Source organism: Hippocampus zosterae, chromosome 15 (assembly GCF_025434085.1).
Source record: "Hippocampus zosterae strain Florida chromosome 15, ASM2543408v3, whole genome shotgun sequence".
Classification (NCBI taxonomy): Eukaryota; Metazoa; Chordata; class Actinopteri; order Syngnathiformes; family Syngnathidae; genus Hippocampus; species Hippocampus zosterae.
Genome location: NC_067465.1, coordinates 2,570,180 through 2,590,953, shown reverse-complemented (window position 1 = coordinate 2,590,953; position 20,774 = coordinate 2,570,180). Strand labels below are relative to the sequence as shown.

Here is a 20,774-nt window from a genome sequence, read left to right as displayed (position 1 = left end):
ACAACTCTGCAGTCCGATGTATTGTTTGGCATTATTAAAACGGGCACTAAATTAGGTGAATTTTCATGCGTGCGTGACCCTACAAAATGTTATGAAAATGAGCATGACGACAATGTGAGATTTAATCATAGTGGGGGTAAAACACTGCAGATAAAAAAAGGCATTATTAATGAATCTATTTTAATAAATTATAATTCCAGTAGTGTCTTGAGATATGAGCACTCCATGGTGGCAGTGAACTGAACTCACTTCGTAACAAGCAGCGGGTGGGCAGACAAAAAAGAAAAGTTTTCAAGCTGGTTAATGTCACAACTCGGTCGATTTACTATCAAACTAAATTAGCTTCATGGTACTGCATGGAACATACCATAAATAAGCTAATAAATAGCAGTGATGTGTCTGCGTTATAAAGCTTTGAGCAACAGCTATTTGAACACAAAGGGTGCCGCAACACATCTAAACATATATAAAAATATTCAAATTTTTTTTTAAATGAATATGAAAAACAATAAAAATCAAACAAGACAACCGCTACACACAGACATCGACATGAAATATATTTTTTAAACCAAGTGCAGTAATAGGAATATGATTTCAAGCTGATATTATCATATATATCAAAAATCTACATTCAAGTTTTTAAAGAACCTTTGTCAGCTCATGCACTCCTATCCATTGAATCAAACCGTTTTCCTCACGTATTCCTGCAACGGGACTTGAAATACTGCAGATTTTAACCTGATAGCCGTAACCCATGGAGCCCAGTGTTCTTTGGGAAGCTGATAAATGAGCCAGACTTTAACGGCCTTTATTCCAACTCGTTGGAAGGCGAGATCATTTATTAAAGGCCCTGACATTTTGCGTATGAGACCATTGTGAGTCGTTAAACATCTCATCACAGAGCCCATTTATTCTCAAGCCAAACAGTTTTCCCCCAAATGTCAGTACATTAAGTGTTTGGCGGAAAAAATGAAATATAGATTCCTGCTTTTCTTATGTGCTCTGATAATTAAACAGTCGTCGCGTATTTTTCCCGTGTAATGTTGGATCCCGATTGTAAATCCCGAGTGTGCAATTGTTAAGAAACGACATTAACGGATCCCTGGATGGCTGTTGTGTTGAGAATGTTATTTACCGATTCTAACGAGCTTGACTATGTTCTTTGCAGCCACCGCACTACTGGCGGCTCTGCTTCGCAATCACACGCTGGATTGTTCGGGTTCCATCACGGAGAAGTGTGGGTGCAAAAACAAGAATAATATTACAAAGCGGGGAAAGAGCAAGAAAAAGAAAAAAGTCTTGAAGCCTTATTTTTGGCTTCAATGAATTCTTGAACCTGGAATTTCTTTGCAAATCACGTCCCATTGACATGCAAACACACCTTCTGCTCTGCTCTCCTGAGCTCCCTTCAGCTCTCTCCTCCCTCACACACACACACACACACTACAGATTTTGCACGTAGCACAGGGAGTGGGTTAATTTTATCCGAAAAGGGATTCTTTGAATGCGTGAACGCGTGTACCATATTTCTGTGCATTCATGTGGAAGCGCGCCGTGCCATTTGATTCCTATTGCAAAAATAATCAGAGAGAAAAAGGGTTGTGGGGGGGAGATTTCTTGAAAAGGAGCGATGACACAAAAGAGCGGGAAGGTGTGCAAGGTGGTGCAAAGATTCAAGACGAAATACGTGAGGCGAAAGGATAAAGAGAGTGCTGCGAGATGGGCTGCGGAATAGGTTACCAATTATTGGGTCACGGGGTCGACATTTTCATCTCTCGCCAACAATGCCAAATGCCAGTTGTACCCTTTCATTTTCTCTGCCGTGTGTGTGTATGCGTGTGAGTGTCCAGACATTTCTTACAAAGCAAAGTTAAAGGTCAATATAGTGAAATTGGATTTTTATGTTAACTATTTTACACATGACCAAAGTGTTTACAGTTCACGAAAGCTCAAACTACAATCAATCAAAAAAACAAAAAAATTTTACAAACAAAATCGAATAAAAACACAAATGCTTTTAAAACAAAATAATAACTAAAACTACATCTTATGTTCACAAAACTAACCAAAAACTCGCTATATTTATCGTGAAAATTTCCATCATTTTCGTTTTTACATTTTTAAAAAAAAATCATAAATGGTTAATTTTAAACACATTTATTTCTGTACTGTTGTACTTCCATGGATACATAAGAAACAAGCTCCGTTGTTTGAGAATTATAGTTTACTTAATTTTAAAATACTTTGTGACCTTTTTATTTTAATTTTGCACTTGACAATTTCCCCATATATTAAATAAATACATATACATACATAAAAACTAAAACTAATACTAAAACTAATAAAACCTAAACTATAAATAATAAAATAAAATCATAAAAAATAAATAATAAAACCAAACAAACTCTAAAAACTTAATTCCAACTAACAGACTATTTAAAAATAAGCAGTCAAAACGAAATAGGAACTGTTAACTCTACTATTACACACCTAATCTGCGCCCTTCATAAATAAGACTGTCGGACACGAGCCAATAATGACATCAGCGACTTGTTTCCGTTCATATCCGCCCCCCCCCACCCGTACCTGTGAAGACCGAGGCGCTGACCATTTTGCTCTCCTGGCTCCCCCTGACAGCGTTCAGACTGATTTCATACTCGGTAGCAGGGAACAGACTGGACAACGTGTAGTTGGTCACATCGCTGTCAATCACAACACTGTCCACTCGACCTGCGGGGGAAAGGAATAAAAACTCCGCTTTGTCTTCATTTCCAGCTTGTCGGGCACAATTTGAAACACATCTACTATTCAATCATGGTGGAGGGAGGAGTAAAATATTTACAGCTCAAATGGAAAGCTATAATTAAGATTCATTGGCAAAAGGCGATGATGTAATTTGAGTTTCGGCAAATCATATTAAAATCTGGGAAATTAAATACCTTTGGCTGACTGGTAGGAAAGCTTATAATATTCAAATGGAGCCAGCGGTTTGATCCACGAAATGGTCACGATGTCTTCAGCCACGGCCGACACGGTCATCAACTTGGGTGGGTCCATACCTAGAGTATAATTCCGTTTAGTCGGAACCACAGCCATGAATAAACGACCTGCGACACCAAATGCTTCACGCTATGGTCGAACACGTGATATTCCTCGGTCACATTTGTTGGTGGACTTTGTAGTTGCTGTTGAGTCTCCAGTATGGGAATTTACTGAACTTCGTGGTAGATTGCGGATTTCATGTGATTCTGCGCTTGTTTATACCGTTTATGGGAATGTTCAAATTTAGCAGCTCTCAGGTTTATTGGGAAAGATGCGGCGTTATTAGAACCAAGAAGAGTGCAGAAAATCGTCCAAATGGCCGATCATTGTTTTTCGACATGAAAGCAGGTGATTTGGATGTGATTCAACGCAAGATCATGAACGTGCTTTCGCGTACGACAACAGAAATCAGAGAATACGGTAAACAAGAGCTCCCAACAATTTATCAACGATCAAAAATAACAGATTCATCTGATCATCCGTGAGTTGTCATTTAATCTATGAAACACTTGACCTCCACTTTTGGTTTTTTGGTTGTTTTGGGTTTTTTTTTTTGCCGTTAGTATGTGTTACGGCTTCGTTTGTTTGAAAAGAGAACTTTGAAAGAGAGATTTGACATCTATGCTCATTTCTATCAGAGAACGATGACCACTCAAACTAAAATGATCATGAACAAAAGTGTCAACCGCCTAAGCAGATCTTCAAAGGATGAATCCACACAATGAAAATGAAAAGAGAGGGAGCACCGCTAAACCAGTTCAGAAATTTCTCTCGCCCCCCCCCTCCCGCCCCGCTGACAATTTGTTTACCCGTGTCTCCAGGGATAGCTATCGAGCGACTGCGGAAAAGGTTACGGCCGACACAATGCGAGCAAACAAGTCACCCGATGGCAGTCACTTAACTATTAACAGGCGCCGACGAAAGACACTGTGAGAGATGAGGAGCCGGGGGGGGGGGGGGGGGGGGGGGGGTGAGGAAGAAATTTAAGCACTTCCATCGCCTGCTTCAGGAAAGCAGCGGCACTTCAAATTAAAAGAATAATGACAAGCATTCATGAGAAGAGGGGTTAATTTATCATTCGTGGCTTTGAAAGGAATTCATTTCCACTTGGCTGGGAAACGGCGGCTCCTTTTGTGAAAGTTGCGCCTGTTCCGGTACGGCTATCTTACTAATTGCGTTTGCTTTGTTAAGGTGACCCTTTGCATGCGTTGTTTAGTATTTAATGAAGCGTCCCTTCGAGACGGCAACGGTGCCGAATACCTCCGCAAAAAAAGTTCAGACTAAAATGTCTGCAGTGATTCACATTTCAATATGTTCGGCTTAAGACCGTTTATGATAATGTATGAAATGCCTCCACGGATGCTTCTGCATTTGTAGAAAAAAATCACAGGAGGTAACAGTGGCGAAGGTAAATACGTGGAACTATTTGGTAGGGTATGTCAGGAAAGAAATGCTTCGCGGAAAAATAATGGGTCGGAAATAATGACGTTAACCCTTCCAGGGACAGCGTTGACGACAGTGGCCCGCTCATCCTATTGTCAGCTTACAGGGTGCATGAAAGGGTTAATAATTAACGGAAAATTTGGGAACAGAGACTCGCCACGCTTCGCTTTTTAGTCAAGGGTACCTGTACATAGAAAATTCATTCATTCATTCATTCATCTTCCGAGGCGCTTGATCCTCACTAGGGTCGCGGGGGGTGCTGGAGCCTATCCCAGCCGTCTCCGGGCAGTAGGCGGGGGACACCCTGAATCGGTTGCCAGCCAATCGCAGGGCACACAGAGACGAACAACCATTCACACTCACACTCACACCTAGGGGCAATTTAGAGCGTTCAATCAGCCTGCCACGCATGTTTTTGGAATGTGGGAGGAAACCGGAGCACCCGGAGAAAACCCACGCAGGCCCGGGGAGAACATGCAAACTCCACACAGGGAGGCCGGAGCTGGAACCGAACCCGGTACCTCTGCACTGTGAAGCCCACGTGCTAACCACTGGCCTACCGGGCCGCCCTACATAGAAAATCATTGATATCATTAAGTACTTTCGTAAAACACAAAATAATGGATACACTGAACAGATTCTGCTGTAAGTCGCTTCTTACCTGAAAACGCCATTAAAAAAAAATCGGCAATCTTTTTTTTTCGATTTTGCTCTGACACTTTTTCCAACACTACTTGCAAGTCAAAAAGGTCGTCATTCATCTTTTTGTTCCTATGCCGTCTCTACGCTTGCGAGCGAGGCTCGCAAAGAGGAGTGTCAGGAGTGTCAAGCATTCCCTGTGCCCCGACCGAGACTTCTCCGTCCAATCGGGCCGCTCACCTGTCGTGAGGGACGCCGTAATAGGCTCAGAGGTGACATCCCCCTGTATTGTGATTAGGCTGACGGTATACTGAGTGGAGGGAAGCAGCCCTTGCACCAGCGACCTCGTCTTGGAGCCTTCCAAGGTCACCTTAGAGGTGTCGGTGCCGTCAGCTGAGCTGTAGCTGAGAATGAAGAAATCAGCAGGCGGTGCAGGCGAGCTCCACGCCACTAGCACCGAGTCGGAAGTCACCTCGGACAAGTAGAGGTGGGAAACGGGCCTGATCCCTGGAGGAATATGGATAAAATGTCACGGGAGAGTCTCCGAGAGTGCGGAGGGAAGCAGGGACAAGCGTAGAAAGAAATAAGGTGTTGTCGAGGATGGAAATGAAGAAGCCGTGGTGGTGGTGGTGGTGATGGATGGAAGTGGCTGGCGAAATCCGCCTTGGGCGCAATCTCAATCAGGCAGACCACAGAGTTACGTGCACGTGATGATTTAATCGCGCATGAAGACGAGAGGCTAACTGGATTATGTGCCATAAAGATGAAGTTGTGATAGGATTGATCACGAAAAGAAAACGGCAAAAGCGAGGATGGTAGCAGATGTTGCTGTCAAAATGGATGACTTGGACAGCTAATGATGAAGCGAATGAACACGAGGCCGCTTCCAGACAGCGCGTCTTATATTTACCGTCCAGTTAATTTGAAGGTTATATCGTCACGCAGCTCTCAACTTGTTGCACTTTTGAAAATGCGGTTCAAGAGAAAATCTGAAATTTTGCTTTAAGATGAGCTCCCTTGGGCACCCATAATTCGACGTTACTAGTGAAGTGGATGAAAAGATGACATCCAATTAACTGTTTCCATCCTGCCTTCTCTCCCAATGCCCGACGGTTCGAGCGCTGTTCGTCGCGGACGGCACCAAATGATGAAATCGCACATCACGATAACGACTGCGGACGATGGTGGTGGCCATGACGATGACAACAGTCCTTTCTATTATGAGAAGAATGACGAGATCAAGATGAGAATGATGAGAAAGAAAAGTCAAGTGCATCATTTTGACACCGAAAAGTCAAATCAAAGGTGCTTTTGAACCAAAAAAAGAATGGGCAAAAAAAAAAATTCCAGCAGAAAGAAAGATTATGATGGACCTGGTGGATGAAATTCCCAGAAAACAAAATACAGGAAGAAGAGGAGGAAATGTGGCATGACTGAAGAAACCAACACATAAAATGAAAAGATTCATTTCTAATTGAGGCGATGTGAAACCAGCTCATTAGTAAACTGCAATTAGATGGACTAATAGTCTCTTTAAACTCCTTAGAATGGACCTGCATTCATTTTTAAGGATGTCTCACCTTATGGTCATTAAACTCACCACTGGACTCCGCTGGATTTTTTTTTATACTGTAATCTTTCTAATCTTCATTCATTCATCTTCCAAGCCGCTTGATCCTCACTAGGGTCGCGGGGGGTGCTGGAGCCTATCCCAGCCGTCTTCGGGCAGTAGGCGGGGGACACCCTGAATCGGTTGCCAGCCAATCGCAGGGCACACAGAGACGAACAACCATTCGCACTCACACTCACACCTAGGGACAATTTCGAGTGTTCAATCAGCCTGTCATGCATATTTTTGGAATGTGGGAGGAAACCGGAGCACCCGGAGAAAACCCACGCAGGTCCGGGGAGAACATGCAAACTCCACACAGGGAGGCCGGAGCTGGAATCGAACCCGGTACCTCCGCACTGTGAAGCTGACGTGCTAACCACTGGACTACCGGGCCGCCCTCTTTCTAATCTATATACTGTAAATCTTTCTGCGTTTTTAAAGAATCCCAACTGCCTGATTAGAAGACAGCTTACTCTCGGGGTACACACATACACACCCTCCGATAATCACAGTGATTTTAAGCATTTCCCCTTTTCGATTAGCAAAGCCTTGCTTGTCGATTTCCCCCAAAAGCGATAGAGCTTAGCGATGACATTGTTTTTTGAAGTAGCGTGCCAAAAAACATAAATGTTCAACCAAATAAATATTCCCAAAGGCTCATCGTTATGTGTGTGGGTGGTCAGCACGGAGTTTTGCCCAATGGATGAGCCTGCCATCTTGTGGCACATAATGGTAAGGCAGGGCTCAATCGATCTTTTCGTCTCTATTGTTTCTCTTTGGTGTATGGCACGATGCTGCCTCAAAACGGGTCAGTCGTCGTGCCACACCAGATCCACGATTTGCGATGGGAATTATAATTTAGCCATTCCGATGAGCGGATGAAATAGTTCGAAGTGGTACGGGGACCACGAGGGCAAGCGCTCTTCAGACTTCTACCTGTGAAGGCATCTATGGAAGCCACGTTGCTCTGCTGTCTCCCCCTCTTGGCTGCCACGGTGATGGTGTATTCAGTCCCGGGCTCTAAGTCTCTCAAAGTGGTGGTGGTTTCATCTCTTGGCACTGTCAACTGGAACACAAAGAAAAGGTGAGATCAAAGTTACAATCACACATTTACCTGCATGTGCATCCCAATGAATATCCTGAATTCATATTTGAGAAGTGATTGGCGCCGTTCACCTCAGTGGACAAGCCCGAGGCGGACGTAAAGGTGACTTTGTAAAAGTCAATGGGACCCTGGACCATTCCCCACATCAGGGTGATGGTGTCGTCTGTAGATGCCGTCACGGTAAGATCCAGAGGCACGTCCAGACCTGGCCCAACGAAGAAGCATAGGCATACGTTTTTAAAAAAAATAAATCATTAATTAATTAATTAATTAATCCGAGCGCCGATGCGTATTTGGAACCGTGAGTCGCCGCTTGGAATTGAAGCGGATTTACATGGGACAGGAGAAGTGAACCAATCTCTTTTGTCGTCAATGGATGCTACAGCTTCTTGTTGACTTTGAAAGTTAGCTTGTAGCCGACGTGTGCACATTTTGAGCATGACGTCTCTGATCCACTGGTCAAAGGACACTTTGATTCTCTCCTCTTTCATCTCAAACTGCTTCAAACAACAACGCGTGTGATGGAAAAGTGGTTAGGACTGCATGACTGTCCGTGTTTTACGTTATGTGTTGTGTTTATTATTTTACTTTATGTTAACTGTTCGGCGGCCCGGTAGTCCAGTGGTTAGCACGTCGGCTTCACAGTGCAGAGGTACCGGGTTCGATTCCAGCTCCGGCCTCCCTGGGTGGAGTTTGCATGTTCTCCCCGGGCCTGCGTGGGTTTTCTCCGGGTGCTCCGGTTTCCTCCCACATTCCAAAAACATGCGTGGCAGGCTGATTGAACACTCTAAATTGTCCCTAGGTGTGAGTGTGAATGGTTGTTCGTTTCTGTGTGCCCTGCGATTGGCTGGCAACCGATTCAGGGTATCCCCCGCCTACTGCCCGAAGACGGCTGGGATAGGCTCCAGCACCCCCCGCGACCCGAGTGAGGATCAAGCGGCTTGGAAGATGAATGAATGAATGAGTACAATCCGGTTCCTTTATTTGTCTACATGAAATCTCATGCAGTCCACTGCCTTGGTGTGAAAATTACAATTTGCATATTAGCACTTTCCCCACACTGTTGAGATATAACGTCACCTACCGGTTCTGGCGTTCATAGTAGCCGATGTGCTCTGGTTGCTGCCTCTCATGGCAGAAATGCCGATACCGTATTCAGTGCCGGGCAGCAGATCTGAAACACCATCAATGAAATTATACATCAGCCACAGAACTGCCGCAGCAAACGTAATGGAAATATAAAAAGTAAAAACAATGTTGGCAAAGAAAGAGAGAAAGTCATTCTTCTTAAAAAGCTATTAAAGCATTGATTGCACAAAATAACAAACTTCCCAATTTCCTTGATTCCAATACGCCACCGGGGCAACAACAATTACTTGTGAGCAGCCACGCGGCGGACGCCACACCCTGGCATGTAAAATACTTCCCTCGACACAGCAGGTGAGCCGGGATAATGTGTGGGGAAAAAAAAATATGCAGCAAAATGGTTGCGCAAAAGGACCCCAAGGGTTTGTTGATGACAATTTCTCCCCCACTTACCGGTGAGAGTGGTCTTGGTGGTTGCGCCCTCATTTCTTGGTACGATGACTTTTTCATATTGATCACCTGCCAGCGTGCTGTACACCACCTGGTAGGCTTCCACCTCCACATGCACATAATTAAGTAGATTCAAATTATTGATCACTCTCGGTTTATTTGAGATCTTAAAATGGAAGACTCCGATCAAGAAAGTAAAACACACACACACACACACACACACACAAAGTGATTATATAGTATGATAGCATGCACAGTGGACCATTTTCAAGGGGGGCATCCAGCATGCACACCCTCTTAAAAGGATTCAGCAGACACGTACGACACAATTTCCTTCAGCTGTTTGGGAGATTTTGTTATGGTCCAGTGAAAGTCATTCATTCATTCATTCATTCATTCATTCATTCATTCATTCATTCATTCATTCATTCATTCATCTTCCGAGCCGCTTGATCCTCACTAGGGTCGCGGGGGGTGCTGGAGCCTATCCCAGCTGTCATCGGGCAGTAGGCGGGGGACACCCTGAACCGGTTGCCAGCCAATCGCAGGGCACACAGAGACGAACAACCATTCACACTCACACCTAGGGACAATTTAGAGTGTTCAATCAGCCTGCCACGCATGTTTTTGGAATGTGGGAGGAAACCGGAGCACCCGGAGAAAACCCACACAGGCCCGGGGAGAACATGCAAACTCCACACAGGGAGGCCGGAGCTGGAATCGAACCCGGTACCTCTGCACTGTGAAGCTGACGTGTTAACCACTGTACTACCGGGCCAAAAAATTGAATATTTTTACCTCAAAATTGTGTTTGCGGAAAATACAAGATTGTTCTTCACCATTGGTCATATGAATCGCGGAAAAAGTTTCCAAACAATTGAACTTGAGGTTAGATTTTACGTGACTGAGCTTTTGTTGACATTTTTTTTTTATATCCGCAGTAACTACAGTGGTAACTGAGTATTTCTTACATCATGCGTCATTTGTAACATCAAAGTGTCATATATCGGCGGGCGGGGTGCTCAGTGAGCTTACCTGTGCCTCGCTATTGTCCCATTCCAACTCCAGGGTGGTGGAGGTCTTGGAGAGGAGGCGCAGGTTCTTGGGGGCGTCAATCTCTGAGAAGAACGATAAAGCTGACAATGTTGGGGACACTGAGAACGTTTCTCAAGGGGGGGGGTTTGAACAAGCAGACATGAGCGGCGTAATCACCGTCGCAAACGCATGCTGTCGGGCTACAATCATTGCCGGGTGCTTGCGTTAAGCACTCCAACGCGGCCTAATATCAGGCGTGCAAACTTTATTGGACTCTGCCAAATGACCTTGAACGGCGCGGTACATCGGGCCATATGCCGTCAACGGTTCTATTCCTCGGAGGCGGGCTGGGGATAGCGTGCGGCATGATTAGCACATCTGCTTGCTGTCAGCCCTCACCGGTTGTAAATTCAATGGAAATGGATCCGCTGGTGTTGCCGTTCCTCACGCCGCTCACAGACACCTCGTAACGCGAACCGGGGCGGAGGACCTTCACAGCAAAGGAGGCGCAGTTGGTTATTTGGGAATCAGGAGCGGGTGAACATTTTGCAGTCACGGGGGCCAACGTTTCGTTTTTAAAAACAGACAGCGGGGCATTCGTATAGTTAAAAAATAAAATTAAATTAAATTAAATTAAATTAAATTAAATTAAATTAAATTAAATTAAATTAAATCAAATCAAATCAAATAAAACCTTGCCCATCACTCTTTTCAAATTTTCGTGATACCACATTTGCCTCCCACTCACCTGCAGCGTGTACTGGCTGAGCGTGGGCTGGAGGCGGAAAGTCGTACGCGGGCCCGCTCCTCCCACGAGGCCGTAACGCAAGACAATCTGATCAATCTTGGCTTTTGGCGGGGTCCACTCGAGGAACGCTACCGTGTCCGACACATCGCGCACAAACAGCTGAGTGGGGCCGTCGATCACTGCAAACGAGGGGGAATTCATTTTGCAACATTTTTGTGAATTAGCGACACCCTTACAAAATAAGAGATTTCTCTCTTGACTCTCGGATGGTAATCCTTACTGATGTCGTATTCCAGTTTCTTGAGATTGTAAATTTTAGCTCGTCATGCGCTGTGAGCAATCATCATTTGTTCAATGAAATATTTCATTTCGCACTGAGTGGCTTTTTGAATCGCTCAGAATTCCATTTTATGCAAATATATGGCGTTGCACCCTTTATAAAGACCAACTTGACGTTTTGGGGAAATAGAGCAAATCTTTTCTATGCTGTCCATTTGAGAGAAACATTCCGTGCTGCGATGGCATTTTTAAAACTTTTTTTTTTTTATTGTTGTGCGTGTTGACCCGCGGGGGAGAACTCAAGTGAATGGCATGTTTGCCACAATGTGCAAAAAAGGGAAGCACGCACTCCTCAAAAGTATTTCCTTGAGCTTTCTGGGTGGTGCGGGAAGTAAGAGACTCAAGTTTGACACATTGTAGTGCGACCTACTCCCTTGATGTAGTTACAATTTGGCCCTTGGGCCTCTCGTCCTAGAAAAAAAAAAGAGCCTCAGGAAGAAAACAGCCAAGAAGCATCTCCTTCTGTTTTTTTCCCCGGGACACCTCATCATCCTTTTCCCTCCATCTCCAAGGAGGAATCTACAGTATCTATCTTTCCCCATAAATAACCAAGTGCCTTGAAATTCGCCTGAACACTCTGAACGTGAAACCCATCAGGTGTCTTCTCACAGGCACTCCATGAAATATTAATGAGCAAGCGGCATCCATTTTTTAAATTGTACTTAATTACGGCTCATAACTCGAACAAAGTCTTGACGGGAAATTGATGGTGTTTGGACTGCAGAGATGAGAGTCTGAAATTTGATGAACAACTTTTGAATTGAATCTATTAGAGACGCGCTCGTGAAGCCAGCTGGGTGTGGAGTAAAGGTGATACATCACGGAGACAGAGGCGGCTCATCAGTATGCTCCTTTGTGTGTGTGTGTGTGTGTGTGTTTATTAATATGTCACTACCTATGCTGGCATTGAATGTGATTTGCGACTTTTTGTTTGAAAAACTGTTTTACAGGCACCCTGTGGGGTCCACAGTCATTGTCGTAAAAAGTAAGCAATTGGCCCATCCCAGCTGACTTTGGTCGAGACCCACTTGGAGTCACTGAAATCACCGTCCCATGTAAAACTCGTAAAGTTCGAGACTGTTGGCTTTCATAAACCGCCGGTGGGATGTAAAGAGCCACTGGGATTGCATTTTGCTGGAAGTCCATCCATCCATCCATCATCTACCGCTTATCCGGGGCCGGGTCGCGGGGGCAACAGCTTTAGCAGGGAAGCCCAGACTTCCCTCTCCCGAGCTACTTCTTCCAGCTCTCCCCGGGGGATCCCGAGTCGTTCCCAGGCAAGCTGGGTGACATAGTCTCTCCAGCGTGTCCTGGGTCTTCCTCGGGGTCTCCTCCCGGTGGGACATGCCCGGAACACCTCACCGGGGAGGCGCTCAGGAGGCATCCGAATCAGATGCCCAAGCCACCTCATCTGGCTCCTCTCGATGTGGAGGAGAAGCGGCTCGACTCTGAGCCCCTCCCGGATGACCGAGCTTCTCACCTTATCTCTAAGGGAGAGCCCGGACACCCTGCGGAGAAAACTCATTTCGGCCGCTTGTAACCGGGATCTCGTTCTTTCGGTCACGACCCATAGCTCGTGACCATAGATGAGGGTTGGAACGTAGATCGACTGGTTGAGAGCTTCGCCCTTTGGCTCAGCTTCTTCTTCACCACGACAGACCGATACAGCGTCCGCATTTGCTGGTAGTATGAATTTTAAATTGATCTATATGTCATGCTATTACTGTACCGTCCGCATAGTTTGGAAGTTGTTGCAATTATGTTCACCAAAGATAACATTTTACATGAGTCGAAACAAACTATAGGGTTTTTTTAAAAAAATGCCGTAAAGCGGGCTGTCGACGGAAAATTCAGTACATACACGTCGTGACGGTGGCGGTAAAGGGCTGACTGCGACCCTGGTCTCTGAGGGCCACCAGGTTGACTGTGTACTCCTCTCCCGGTCTCAGGCCAGTTTGTAGAAAAGATGTGATGGTGCTGGGCAGCTGGGCAGTCATTCCACCATCATTGTCCTGAGGCGGGAGGGGGAAAAAAAAAGCGATAGGATGCACAATTGAATTGTTTGGCATACAAAGGCAGCATGCGTTTGTGGTCTGATGCAAGTCTGTAGGATGTGCAGTGAATCGCCACATGTTCGTAGTTTGGCATTTGCAAATTCATTATAAGCAACATCTTTCAAGTATTATTCCACTCCAGGCTAGAGGAAATGTTGTGAAAGACAGATGCCACACCTGCATCTCCTCACAAAAGCCCACAAGTGAAGGCACACGTGTCACGGGACGTAAAAAGTCTCATTACAGCTGCAATCAATTTAAATGAACCGCCGTTGCCGGGATGGGCTGCGGCAACAACAACTGTGATGTTTCAATAAGAACGCGTGCCCAGACTCGGACAGATAAGGCTGCATAAAACGAAATGATTACGCATAACGACGACAGTCCAATTTTCTGTTACCGTATTTTCCGCACTATAAGGCGCTTTGAAGTATAAGGCGCTCCCTCAATGAATGGCCGATTTTAAAACCGTTTTCATATATAGGCTGCACAACATTATAAGGCGGCCCGGTAGTCCAGTGGTTAGCACGTCGGCTTCACAGTGCAGAGGTAACGGGTTCGATTCCAGCTCCGGCCTCCCTGTGTGTAGCTTGCATGTTCTCCCCGGACCTGCGTGGGTTTTCTCCGGGTGCTCCGATTTCCTCCCACATTCCAAAAACATGCGTGGCAGGCTGATTGATCAATCTAAATTGTCCCTAGGTGTGAGTGTGAGCGTGGATGGTTGTTCGTCTCTATGTGCCCTGCGATTGGCTGGCAACCGATTCAGGGTGTCCTCCGCCTACTGCCCGGAGACAGCTGGGATAGGCTCCAGCACACCCCGCGACCCTAGTGAGGATCAAGCGCCTCGGAAGATGAATGAATGGATGGACAACATTATAAGGTGCATAGAATAGAATTAGTGCATAACGCATCCACTAGATGGAGCTATGCTAAAGGATTATACAATACAATACAGCTTTATTTATACAGAGCTTTCACAACCGCTGTAGCGGTAACAATGCGCTTTACAGAACATTTATACTACAATACTACGTCTAAGAACTCTGAATATTGATTCATGTAAACCGTATCAGCTTATAAGGCGCATTTTATATTTTTAAAGTGCGCCTTATAGTGTGGAAAATACGGTACATTTTCCTTAATGTTTCGTCCTGAATTTCCTCTTACAAGAACACTTGAGGTAGCATGTTTGGTTCACCTATAAGAAGAGAAATGTCAGCTTTGAATACTGTTGCTCAAGACGGCGCAATGTGTTTTCATCAGGGGCCACATTATAGTTACGGTTGTTCTCCGGGAGCATTTACAAATGTTAGAATATTGCCTCCTTACTGAAATTATCGCTGCAATTTATTAGGGTTGTTTTTATGATGGAAAACTAGATTTGGAGTTTAAGAAACATTTTGGCAACCGCTCGAAACCCGTTCCATCGAAGTGGTTGCAAAAATTCGGAATTTCAATGTTTCCCAAGCGTTTGAAAACTTTAGACAAGACTACAAAATCTCTCAGAAGACTTGATTATAAAAATCCCCAGAACTTTTCCATCTTCTGCGTCAGCCTCCCCACGATGCATATGTATCACAAGCTGTTGGGATGTACAGCCGACAAGATGCAGAAAAGTATCTGACGCTTGCTATTTTCTCTCCTCCGAGAGCGACGGGATGAGTCACAACGTGCAATTTGAGCAGCGGCGAAGTCACACGCATCATTTAACACAACTTCACGTTCCCAAAGACGTTACGTGATCCAAAGACATCCTGATGCGTTTTGATCTTTGAACTGTTTTGAGAAGTGCTTCAAATTCGTCATCAAAACATTGTGACGCTCAATTGCTGCGGTGTATTTTCTGGGGCGTGGGGGGGGGCACGAAACCATTTTTTTCTCATGTTTGCCAAAACTTCACAACTCAAACAAATCTCGCAAATTCATTCATTCATTCATTCATCTTCCGAGCCGCTTGATCCTCATTAGGGTCGCGGGGGGTGCTGGAGCCTATCCCAGCTGTCTCCGGGCAGTAGGCGGGGGACACCCTGAATCGGTTGCCAGCCAATCGCAGGGCACACAGAGACGAACAACCACTCACACTCACACTCACACCTAGGGACAATTCAGAGTGTTCAATCAGACTGCCATGCATATTTTTGGAATGTGGGAGGAAACCGGAGTAGCCGGAGAAAACCCACGCAGGCCCGGGGAGAACATGCAAACTCCACACAGGGAGGCCGGAGCTGGAATCGAACCCGGTACCTCTGCACTGTGAAGCCCACGTGCTAACCACTGGACTACCGGGTCGCCCATCTCGCAAATTGAATCATGTTATTTTTTTTAAGGAATGTGTTAAAATAAAGAGAAACATCGGCCATAATGACGTTCACATCTGCTGGAAAATGTCACCTCTGCAGTCGTCGCAGAATGTGAAGTTCACCCCTCCTTAATTGGCAACAAATGAGACAAGTGTTTGCATAAACAAAAGCCCTAATACACATTTCCAGTCAGAGATTGTTAAAATTCACAATCCCCCTTTCCCCCCCATTTCTAGATTAAATTCACAGGGGAGGGCAGGACTTCAAACTCCTAATGCAATTTCCCTCGGAGGCTTGCCAAAGTACACGAAGATGGGTGGCGGGTGGGGGAGGGAGGAGCGCTTGCAGGGAAAAGACGAGGCTGGAGGTTACCTTTGGGGCGAGGCGGCCGTTTGGCGATCACAACGAGGAGGTGGGAAATGGAAGAGTTAAAAATGGGATGGAGGGATGAGTGGGGAGTTGGATGTTACTGGAAAGAGAGAAAAAAAGGGCAAGTACCCATGAACGACCGGATGTGAAAAAAGCAGACGGGTGCGCTAAAAGCAATACAATCAAATTAGCAGGGACTGTTTTTGTGGTTCTTGTTGTTTTAAATTTTACTTCGAGACGTTCTACATTTAAAAGGGCTTGAAAAAAAAGATATACTCCCCGCCCCCTACCAAAAAAAAAGGACCGCATCGTCACATTAAAAGCTTGGAAACCGGTCAAATCAAAGCACATCTTCCCCCATGGGAGACCTTAAAGGAGAAAACCAATTACTGGGAGAGGGCTGAGATTAAAGTGCCCAGAGTACCTGAGTTTGCCGGCAGATTTAGAAGGAGAAAGGTTTTTGATTACTGGCTTTGGACCCAGTCTGAGTACGGTTGAACAAAGGGTTATGCTCTCAAAGGGGTTTACCGGATCATCCTTTTAATAGCCAATAAGCTTCACACAATCCGGCAGTCGAATTCAAAACAGACTTTGAATTGGGCAAAACCAATTCATTGCCATATTTTGATCGCTAATACCGCATGGATTCAAAACGCGTTTGGATGCCAATGCATCCATTTGAACTTTTTTTCACCCCCCCCCCCCCCTAAATCTCATTGAAGTCTCCCCATGAAGAAAAGAAAATATGAAAAAAATACTTGTTAAAATTGGTATTAGCGACCTGTCAGTAGTATACGAGGAAAACAATATTTCCGCTTCACAAACACATACATTGTCACCTGTTTTGGATTTTTAAACGATTGTACGTTTCCAAAATAAAACCTCCAATAGATATTTAGGGCTCTATTTTTTTTTGCAGCTAGCGGCAAATGCTGTCGTGATTTTCGTGCAGGCGCAAATCCTCCTTTAATTAAAATTCGGCAGACCGCACTGCGCCTGACAATTTGGTGGCAGAAAGTAGACGAATGTTTCGACCGCCTCAAAGCAGGTCTAAGTTGCGGTGTAGGTGACGCGATGCTATTTTGATGGATTTCATCAAAAGGTGCAGGCAGGACGGATCCTGAGCTCCCCCTGACGTGTGTGTGGTGAATGTCATCCGATTTCATTCATAACTCTGAGAACAGCTTGCGTCTACGTCAATCGGGCTCACGGGGAGGGGCGTGGCTTTGGTCAGAGAGTTCCAGGTGAGGTCAGTGACGCGAGTCTACATGCAAAAATTTCCAAGCAGTTTTGACAAACTCCCTCTTTAATCGACTGTTGGTCGTAGTACAGTACCTTCGGGATGAAGCTGATCTCCCAGCCATCGAAGGAATAGTAGGAAGGTTGCCACTGGACCTCGACTGACGTCTCGGTGATGGATTTGAAGACTAAACCATCTGGATTGGAGAGATCTGGTGTCCAAGTGAGAGACGGGTCATTTTTCCCTCTGTCACCCGCATTGGCACATAAATCACGTCCATCGCATGCTGAAAGTGTCCAATGTTGAACTTTTCCCTCATGCATTTTATTTGCTCCGTTCTCCTTTGCCTCTCATTTCCAAATGACATTTCACTTATTAGACTGGGAAGCTTTTCCAAAAAAAAAAGCTTTTTGAATTGCTCGTAGCGCAATTAGTTTCTAGTCTCTGGTGCGCTTCAAGTCATTTACATTTTGTATATGAAGACCAAGTACTGAGCCACTTGAGGGATGGAAATATCCAATCCATCCTTTTTTCGAGAGCGCTTATCCACATGAGATTGTGGGAGAGCTGAGGTAAGAAACTAGTATATACTCCATTCTACAGCTCCTAAAAATCACAGGTAGGATCATAAATACATAAATAAATATCATATTTGATCGATTTGGAAATACTCCAATATGCTGAACATTTTATGCTTCCCATGACTTATTTACGGAGTAGATGGCTTCCTGTATTTGTAAGTGGAAGCAAAACACCTTCAAAAGCTATGCCTGTGCGTGTGTGTGTGTGTGTGTGTGTGTGTGTGTGTGTGTGTGTGTCTACTGTATTTGCAACAGTGTGTTGGGGTGGGAGGAAATGGGAACCAGGTGGCACGGCGGAGCAGGTGACATTCTTGCTCCGTCCATGCTCAGGAGCGTACCCCATTAGTTTTCTTTATGCATTGAATCTGAAAATGAATAAAACATGGCGGCACGCTTACAGGTTGCGACAGTAATGCTGGCAGGAACACTGATGCTGTTATTAATGACGGCAAACACGTTGATGTTGTACTCCATTCCTGCATCCAGGTCTGAGATAGTGCAGGATGTGGTATTCCCCGGGAGACGGATTTCGAGTTGAATACCTGGCGGGATGGAAAAAATAAACACGAGGTTGATCTTTTCCATTATTTAGAAGCCGATTGTCAACTGAATTCTGCGGAGGTGTCCGGTGCGCTTTGACATTCAAGCCCATCATCAGACTCACCTCCCGGGCTGCTTGGTGTGTAGGTCACGAGAAAATCCGTCAGCACCACAGAACCGTCCCACTCCAGTTCGATATCTCTATCTGTTACGCCTCGGACTTTCAGGTTCATGGCAGGTGCAACTGTTGGGGGGAAGGGGGGGGGGGATGCTAATTCAGTCCAAGTCATGACAAAAAGACCAAACTGCAACATAGTGTGATTGTCCAAAAAAATAAAAGGTGAGTATTGCAATGCTTGCACATTCTAAAACTACTTATTAATTAGTAATTACATGATTATTATTACAATATACATTAATTGTGTTTCTGATGTTAACAGATGTTAGCTTCGGGCCGTCATGGTCGTTTGAGAACGCCACGTGATCAGCCACGGGTTAGTGCACATCAAAGAGAGAAAGCCGATGAGAGAAAAATAGAGTCTGAAGAACGAGGGGCTAAAAAAGAGGGTGATACAAAGATTTGTGATGTAATTATATTTAATTGGCATTTGCATCGTCAAGGGGTCCCCCGGAATACCAAATCTCCCTTGTAACGTGTAACTTCATCCAAAAAACTGTCAACTTCTCAAATCTGCAGGTGTTGTGTAAGCTTTGTTTATGCCAGCTTGTGAAAGGAAATGAACAGCCACAAGCGACCGAGTGTTAACGCGAAAGGCAGAGGCACGGTCCTGCCAGGTTGAAGTGGCAATAGTCAAGTCAAGTCATGCGCCGAGAGCTGCTGTTGAATTGTAATGCGCCTGCATAAAAACAAGAGTGTTTACAGTTCATTTGCCAACACCCCCCCCAAAAAAAAAAGATGGCAGTCAAGGAAGGGAGAGAAGCGAAAGGCACGGGCGGAGAAGACTGAAACACATGACGCCGTTGCTCGCTGAAGTAAGGAGACAGACGAATGCACGCTCAGACGGGAGATAAGAGGGGAGGGGGGAGGAGGTGGCAGTCTGAAATGGGGACATCAACCGAGAGGAGGAAAAAAAAAAAAAACCCAGCAGAGTTGGAAATGGCATCTCCTCATCATAATCTCCGCGTCCTGTGATATTGGACATTACAATCCTCCACGGGGAACCCTTTGGATACTTTAGTGGCCCTTTTCATCGACCCCTTGACAGATGGCCACGGGCTGTTTAGCATATTGGCCACTTTGTAGCAGTCAATCTGCATGAGGAGGGAGCGGGGGCGGGTGTTTGGGGGAGTTGGGGGGGGGGGGGTGCTGGCTCTTGAGTCACTGACTTGGAGACGTTTGTATATATCATCCCTTAGATCACAAGTGGGCGACCCCAGTGGTTAGCACGTCGGCTTCACAGTGCAGAGGTACCGGGTTAGATTCCAGCTCCGGCCTCCCTGTGTGGAGTTTGCATGTTCTCCCCGGGCCTGCGTGGGTTTTCTCCGGGTGCTCCGGTTTCCTCCCACATTCCAAAAACATGCGTAGCATGCTGATTGAACACTCTAAATTGTCCCTCGGTGTGAGTGTGAGTGCGAATGGTTGTTCGTTTCTGTGTGCCCTGCGATTGGCTGGCAACCGATTCAGGGTGTCCCCCGCCTACTGCCCGGAGACAGCTGGGATAGGCTCCAGCACCCCCCGCGACCCTAGTGAGGATCAAGCGGTTAGGAAGATGAATGAATGAATGAATGAATGAATAGATCACATGTTTCAAAGTCAAGGCCCGGGGGCCAGATCTGGCCCGCCACATCATTTGAATGCGGCCCGCGAAAGCAAATCAAGCATGTCAAGTTCCATGACGCTTGCTAAAGTCTAGCCAAAATTTCAAATGGTCATATGTAATCCACAATAACAGTCATTATTCTTGATTTATGATTTTAAAACCAGTTATTCATCAATTTGTTGTGTCCCGTGTTTGTAATATGTTGAGGCGATTAAACATTGATATGGTTTCCCCAATTTCCCCAATCAATCAAAATCCCCATTTTGATTGATTGAAGAGTAGTCAGCATATCATTAGGACTCACCTCAGGGGAACACTCGGAAAATGGGGTGTTCCGATATTTAGTATCCAATAGTAGCTAAATTGGGTGCGTTTTATGTTTGCTCATGTGACCGATTTATTTATTTTGG

The 20,774-nt window shown here is 45.4% G+C and overlaps 1 protein-coding gene across 3 annotated transcripts in view; it reads right to left on the bottom strand.

The window, feature by feature from the left end:
* The window catches only part of tnr (tenascin R (restrictin, janusin)), a 111,058-nt gene that overhangs the window by 28,275 nt on the left and 62,009 nt on the right, over positions 1-20,774 (bottom strand). The window contains exons 7-20 of one of the 3 annotated variants that reach the window (XM_052087258.1): positions 18,708-18,827; positions 18,442-18,585; positions 17,558-17,673; positions 13,361-13,511; positions 11,161-11,339; positions 10,812-10,902; positions 10,413-10,513; positions 9,381-9,483; positions 8,926-9,015; positions 7,913-8,046; positions 7,673-7,802; positions 5,365-5,631; positions 2,940-3,059; positions 2,587-2,730 (exon numbers count right to left, since the gene is read on the bottom strand). In XM_052087258.1, the coding sequence (XP_051943218.1) occupies positions 2,587-2,730; positions 2,940-3,059; positions 5,365-5,631; positions 7,673-7,802; positions 7,913-8,046; positions 8,926-9,015; positions 9,381-9,483; positions 10,413-10,513; positions 10,812-10,902; positions 11,161-11,339; positions 13,361-13,511; positions 17,558-17,673; positions 18,442-18,585; positions 18,708-18,827 (1,890 nt within the window). The remainder of the gene's footprint in view (positions 1-2,586; positions 2,731-2,939; positions 3,060-5,364; positions 5,632-7,672; positions 7,803-7,912; positions 8,047-8,925; positions 9,016-9,380; positions 9,484-10,412; positions 10,514-10,811; positions 10,903-11,160; positions 11,340-13,360; positions 13,512-17,557; positions 17,674-18,441; positions 18,586-18,707; positions 18,828-20,774) is intronic. The other 2 variants (XM_052087259.1, XM_052087260.1) reach the window with 2 other exon arrangements.